Source organism: Epinephelus lanceolatus, chromosome 3 (assembly GCF_041903045.1).
Source record: "Epinephelus lanceolatus isolate andai-2023 chromosome 3, ASM4190304v1, whole genome shotgun sequence".
In the NCBI taxonomy this organism is placed as follows: Eukaryota; Metazoa; Chordata; class Actinopteri; order Perciformes; family Serranidae; genus Epinephelus; species Epinephelus lanceolatus.
The window spans coordinates 6,116,492-6,123,835 of NC_135736.1; the positions used below are offsets into that span (position 1 = coordinate 6,116,492).

Here is a 7,344-nt window from a genome sequence, read left to right on the forward strand (position 1 = left end):
TGTTGAAAAACAAAGATAACAGCTGCCTACTGTGAGGAGCTGTTCTTAAATGTCTTGTGGTTTTAAAGAAAATGTGTTCAAATAGCAGGAGAAAGAATTTGACTCAGATGTTTTCGCTATCACCACTTGAGTAAGTGATGGTGGTTCATTTAAATGCAAGAACTGTCAATAGTCGCATCTCTGGGATGTAAATGTTTGGTGCTACAGCAACAGGTCATCTGGGTGAACTGATACTGAAAGTCAAGCTTAAAGTGCTGTAGTTTTAGTTTAGGCTGCACTCTCTTGAACTAGGCCATTGAAAAGCCGATATGACGAAGCACTTTTCTCCTCCGACAGCCTCGCTGTCTTTAGTGCAGGCACTGCACCTCACAGCAGCAACAACAAAGCAGCGAGTGGGTTATCTTCTGCAGTCAGCTCAAAAAAGAGTCAGCGCAAAAACACATAGACACCCACGCAGTTTCATTTCTTTTCTCAAGTGCCCTCCCTGTGACCTTCACTGACTTTGGGCATTTCACTTTTCTGGCAATTAGCTTCCCCTCTTTACTGTTTGACCACGGTGAGACTGTTATATCTAATCAGTGATTCTCTCTCCTGCACCCACTCGCTCCGCATTCCCTTCCCTCCCCTCTCTTCCCTCGAATTTCCATGCACATAACCAAAGCCAGGAATGCACTGTGACATTAAGTATCACAATTTTATTACAAAAATTAAATTTCTTCATCTCTCAGTTTTGCCATGCTTGGAGCATATAACAATACAGTAAAAAACCCAGACCCAGAGAAGATAGTAAAGCAGATTTCAACAATGCTTTCACAGCACTCTGTCATTCATGCTGTTACTATACACATACTGTAACATTCCTAATACAGAGTAGTACAAACACCTGCCAAAACACGTCATGTCAGATAACAAACTGTAATTAAATTACATTTACCAGAGAAACAAGAAACTCAACCCAGCTCAGGAAAGAAAACAGAAACCAATAAACATTGAATTTGCAAATGAAAACATACTGAATGTGCTGAATATTTGTACCAGCCCAAGGCACCCAGGCTTTGTAGCAATGTTGGCAAGTTAACGACATTCTTACAGAAATACTTGAAGCGAACAACGATTACAAATTGACTTGTACCACAGTCTGACTTTGCAATGTCCTTCAACATACCCTCCTCTCCTGGCAATCTCTTCGTCAGTCACAGTGCAAGTTCCGGAGGGGTGGGGCAGAGTGAAGGAGAACAAGGGGATGATGGTGTTGTTGGGGGGGGGGGGGGGGGGGGGGGGTTCGCAGGGAGCTGTACCGCGTCAGACATCACTTCACAGCGCCAAACACTGACAAGAATTGGATGGACAGCGTAATCTCCCACTTTCCAGAGAGATGGGGGTGGGAGCGGTTATGTAATTCCTCACTTGGATTGTGAATTGTCCAGACATAAGGCGCAGATTGCCAGCTGCCAGTCCAAGACGAAATAAGCCAAACGAAAAGCTTAGGTGTGCTTTGAACTGAACGTCCGAGAAAACAAAGGAGAAACAGATACCAATACTTTCTCACTGAGGTTTCCAAGACGAATTAGATTTTTTTTTTCCTCAAGATGAAGTGTTGTTTTGCACATAAATACCTAAGAATGAAAGAAATCCCAGATTTAAGCTTACCAATAACTCAAATAGTCTCTAACAAACGTCAAATGAAGACAAGAACGACAAAAGCTCAGAAATACAGAGAGGCCTCTCTTGAACGGTGAAATGCAGTTCAGTTGAGTGAACGGCATGGCTCGAAGGTCCATTTGGTCGCTCCACCAAATATTTCGATGTTGCTCTCTGTCCAGGAGAACACGTTGCCAGCCGGTGCTTTGCTGTTGCAGGTGGCCAAGTTGTAGATCTCAGCGATAGAAAGTTTCCTATTCCAGATATTTAAGTTTGCTAGTTCACCGACGAAAGCTTGTGTTGCGTCAAAACCTCCTCCCAAAGTGTCCTATGGAACAACGCAGACAAGAGTTAATTCTCAGTGTTATGAGTGCACATGAAAGCTTTGATTACAGTGTTGGGTATCTGATCAGAGAAGGAACCTTGAGTTAATGTCAGTTGGGGCATGAGATCATATATGATAAGATTTTGTTATAAATGACATCACCTGAGAGAACTTTTGTTCTTAGATATGTTTTAATCCTGGGTTTAGATGGCTGTCTCTAGTTTAACAGAGCAAAAATGTGACATTGGAGCTAAGAGATTATCTTTATTTTGCAGAACTTCTGTCTGACCTTCTGTAAGCATGTATGGCATGAATTTATTTAACTCAAATGCTTGAGTATATCTGGGTCTCTTCATAGCGGACATGACTTGCTCTGTGCAACAAAATGATTTTCTGCCCGTCAAACTAATGAAGCACTTGCCGTTTTCTACATCATCTAAAGTGGACTGCAGTAGAACCACACCCCCTTTTTTAACAAGCATGGCTGACCATGAGGCAAGGAGGAAGGGCAAGGTTCAGTCTATGAATCACACTGTTAAAGTGCATAATTTGTGTTTAAGCTGTATTTAAAGTAAACATGAGGTGTTAAGAAATGTATACATGTGATAATATTACATGAAAGATTTATAGCTTTTACTCAGGATTTTTTTTAAATATCTATCCACGGACAGGGGATCTGAGTGTCACCAGAAAATGAATATAGAAATCCTGTTTAAATAGGGAAGCACTGTTCTGATTGGATTTTCTAATAATAAAATCATATTTTAATGCATAGAATATTCATCTCAGGAGATTTTCTACATATTGCTTTGTGGAGATACTTCAGACATTGGGGTTATTTTGAGTAGTGATGACAAACAGATTACTTAGTTAATCATTCAAGAAAAATCAATAATCTAAATTATTTTTGCATTTAGAGTAGAAATCTACCATTACAATATTCTTCGTTTGGAACATAAATGGGTTCTGAGTGTGTTAACTGACCATCTCGTCAATGTCTCCACAATTTCATTTCATAAACATCCCCACCTTTTATCTTTGTTTTAAATTAAATGCAAACGTGTACCAGGATCACAGTGCAGGAGTTGCAATCACTGTTGTGAAAATAAATATCCACCTGCTCTTGTCCCAGGACCAGCACTCCCTCTGGTTTGATGGGATGGTACGGTGCCAGATTCTCTCCACTGCCCCGCATCACTCCGTCCTGGAAGGCTTCCCACATCCCGTCACGGGTGGTCCACGTGATGCAGAGGTGATGCCATTTTCCATCGTTGATGAGGAACGGCAACTTTGCGACCTGTGGCAGAGATGTTGCAAAAATCACGTCTTTCTCTCCAGTTAACAATCTTTCTTTCACACTTAAGTAGCAGAGTCACTCCCTGCCTGGAAACTCATCGCTTCCACACCTTCTCTTCCTCCTGCTGAATCACTTCCCCTGTCACGTATCCTTTCATCTATAAAAAGACCCTCCTTTTCTCACCTATTGTTATTCCATTTTCTATTCTGGCACAGAGAGGTTGATAGGTTACTCTGAGTCATCAAAGCACAACGTAGTGTCACTTTTTCTTACTGTTGCACCCAGTGTAAGTTGTGCTGCATATTCACATGATACATGTAAAAGCAAAAAGCCACCCTGCAAGGAAAAGAAAAGGAGGAAATCATTCCTTATCCATGATAATCACTTTTCATTTACCTTGTCATTGATGAGAATCTCCATAGGGTTGTTCCCCCACTCGATCAGCACTAGCTCATTGGACTGACCCGGGACAGCGTAGGAGAAGGGTGTCCCCACCCCAGGAGAGGCGTTGGACTTGATCCACAGACACACACTGAAGGAGTACATCTCAGGAAGGCTCCTCTTGGCTTTGGCGTACATGTAGTTGGTTCTCAGCGGGAAGGTGAGCTGAAACTTATCAGTTGGCCTGGTGTCTTTACCTGCAGATCAAAAGTCATTATAGAGTGATTGTCAGCATTTTGTATGTAGGGATCAAGCTGATTCATACATCCACATACATTTTACACACATTAACTCCTGATGGAGCTTATGGGATTTTTATGATTATATTTAAGTCAATTAATAGAAGAAATTGAAGAAAAACAGCTCGTCTACAGATTTCTTTCTTCTCTTTTCTTTTAAAACAATTTTAAAATAACCGCTCTGATAAAATATGGAACAGTTTTTACAGTTATTTTTTGTGTTGCCCGTGTAGGGGGCTCTGTCTCCTCCCTCTCTCGCACATAACAACATACGCACGCGCATTTGCACACGCTGAAAAACCGAATAAGCCTTGATATATGCTCGAAAACGCGCCAGTGCAAGGCGCAGCCTGCAAAGTTTCTCTGCCTGTGACCTCTGCATTTGCATAAAGGCTCCCGTGCAAGTTAGACAGTCAGGTTCTGGCTTTGAAACACATAAACTCAGCGAAGCAAAAGTGCTAACAGGTCTTGGGATATGCAAAGCAATGCAGCTCTCCTCTCCTCCCTCACACTCTCTGTGCGCAACGTGATGGTTGCGGCATTGTAAACGGTTCCATATTAATGCTGTGATAATGAAGATTTCTGTGTGTTTTTTATTAACACCGCAGAGATTCCCTTGAGTTTCAAACCCGATTAAATCGCGCCTAATCTTGTTTACAACTCCCGCAGAGCCACATTCAACGCCGTCAAAGTGCGCGCGCTCTGTTCGCCATGAAAATCCAAACGCACCTTTCTCCAGGTCTGTGATCCGATGGTGCAGAGAGGTGAGCGTGGACTCCACTCTGTTCCGCTGCTCGGTGTCATTCCTAGAGGCAGGTTTGGTCTCCTCTATCGTGTTGACCCGGGACAGAACCTGCTTTTCCATGTCGTCTATCTTGTTTTGGAGCAGATCTTTCAGGCTGTTCGCCTGCACGGTGTTGTTCCCTCGGCTGTATTGCTGCATCGGATAGAAGGACACAGATACTGGATTACAGGAGCACAAGGAATAGGCTACTTTCTCTGGTATTAAACTCCCTGAAACATGCCCCCTCTACTCTATGTGAAGCTTGTAGCCGTGCCCTAACCGTGTTTCTTAGGTTATGTCTGTGTGTATGTGTGTGTGTGTGTGTGTGTGTGTGTGTGTGTGTGTGTAGCTTATGCCCTGCGCCACATTATCCAAAAGGCAGCTGCCCTGTTTACTTTGCATGATGCTTCTCTCCGACTCTTAACTAAACACATGTTGTGGCTCCATGCGGACAGCCAGAACTATATTGCAGCAGTGCGTTAGAGGCTTCATCCTCACTCTAATGAACAACCAGGGAGGCTAATTTAATTAACTTTTGACCCTTTCAGCGCTGCTCTCCTCTGCTTGCCTACCTCTAGATTCTCCAGTCTCTGTTTCAGCGTCTGTAAAGTCTGTCCCAGCTGAGCCAGAGTGTCCGTGGTGCCCCGGGATACATCCCCCATCGTGTTCTTCGACCCCGGCCGTCTTCCGCCTGGTCCCGCCGCCGGGAGGCTCTGGCTCTCGCAGCGGCTCAACTTGGACGTTAGCTCCCTGATTGTCTCCTTTTGGTTCATAATGGTCTCCTTTTGCTGTAGTACGGTCTCCCTCAGCTGCATGACCGTGGTCTTCAAGTCCTCCGCCGGCCCGCTGTTCTGCATCGTGGCCGCGCACAAGTCCATATCCTTGGGTACCGACGTGCAAATAAACTGCGTCTGTCCGAAGTCTTGCGCAGAGTTCTCCAAAACAACCAGGCAAGAAAGTAGAAAAAGTTTCCACGAGAATCCGTCCATGGTTCCAGTCATGTATCGCGGCTTGGAGAGAGTGACTGAGTGTGTGTGGTGTCTCTGAGGTTTCAGCACCACGGAGCTGTCCACTGAAGCTGTGAGCTCTATTCGCTGAGTGCAGTTTATATAGCGGACACAACGCAGCGCAGATTCACTGCATCACTGAGGGGAGGCAGCTGGTACTGCTGTACCTACAGAGTCCAGCCCCTTATTTAAGATCGTGCCACTGTTTACAGAGCACCCACACAGCCGGGATCGTCAGTAGCACAGAGCGCCGACACCGTGTCAGTGTAGTAAAGGAAACTGTAGAATATTAGACTAGGTCTGTTTTGGAAGTGCGAACAGACAGAATGTAAACTCACATTATCATATGACGTTCTTATTCCTTGTTTGACTTTATCAGGGCAGGATAAGTACTGAGATCTTTTACTTAAGTATCACAAGAATCTACTCTTTTACAGATAAAAGTCCTGCATTAAAACCCTTACTTTAGTATTGTCTGCAAAACACCTTTTACTTGATGAAAGTAAAAGCACTCATGCCTTTTCATAGTGTCACACACTGGATTGTTAACACTGATGCATTATTGTGTGAAGAGCATTTTAGGCCTAATTAAAGTTGGTGGAGTCACGGTGGAGCTGATTTAACTGGTTTATATCGGGCTGTTCAGTCATACAGATATTTCTGACTGTAGCAAAAGTCCCAAAAAAAATCAGTTTTGCTGCACACAAAAGTTTTTAATTTACATAAACTTGAAACAAGTAATTTAAAGCAGGTTTAATCTGCTTAATAATAATAATAATAATAATAATAAAGAAAGTTCAATTTGGAGTTAAAAATCACACTTTTTTATTAAAATAAAATATAAGATTCCATATTAAAATGACTTTATAAAGAGGGTAGTTTTACTAAACAATGAACAACATTTTTAAAGCTGCTTGTACTTTTATGAAAATTTCCCAAACATGGAAAATAGCAAGTTTTAACTGTTAAATGTGGTGGAATTACACTCTAAAAATGTTTATGTGGTTAGTGTATAACACTTAAAATAAAGACACTTTTCAGCATAAAATATATTTGTTTCATTAAATATTTTTAATAAGCTGGCAACTTATTTTAAGAAGCTGGTCAAACTTAAAAACATTTTTGACATTTATGAGTGGGATGGAATCAAAATAAATAAGTTGAAATAGTTTGACCACTAAATATCAACAACAACTTCAAATCAATGGAACAAATCATGATGGTTATACTGAACTAATTTAGTTTGTCAGATGATAAAAGACTCAGGATTTAGTCAGTAAGGCCAGAGTTGGAAATACTTTAAAAGATGTATGCAAATCTTTTTTTTAGTTGAACCAGTGGATTCTTTTTATGGTGTAATATTATAGTAGGATGTTACTCTGAAATGTGGTGTAGGTATAATATAGCATACCATGCAAATACGCACAGTACCACAAAATTGTACACGACTATGTGCATTTTAAAATGAGAAATTACACTTTCTTTTACTTACAAATGAAAACCTGAATTCTTTAACAATACAATTCATGCGCAGGGATTGTAAGCATTATGAAGCGAAATTGTTGGTCCACCTTAAATGAAATCTGCTCCCCACCTTCCACAGGAGTCTG

At 41.8% G+C, this 7,344-nt stretch overlaps 1 protein-coding gene across 1 annotated transcript; it reads right to left on the reverse strand.

Moving 5' to 3' along the window:
- Positions 1 to 675: 675 nt before the first annotated feature.
- Positions 676 to 5,842, reverse strand: LOC117254853 (neuronal pentraxin-1-like). The gene is made up of 5 exons (XM_033623290.2): positions 5,300 to 5,842; positions 4,673 to 4,880; positions 3,660 to 3,901; positions 3,084 to 3,263; positions 676 to 1,969 (listed from the first exon to the last, which is right to left on the reverse strand). The coding sequence occupies exons 1-5, from the start codon at positions 5,726 to 5,728 to the stop codon at positions 1,748 to 1,750; spliced, it is 1,281 nt and encodes a 426-aa protein (XP_033479181.1). The 5' UTR covers positions 5,729 to 5,842; the 3' UTR covers positions 676 to 1,747.
- Between the last annotated feature and the right edge of the window lie 1,502 nt (positions 5,843 to 7,344).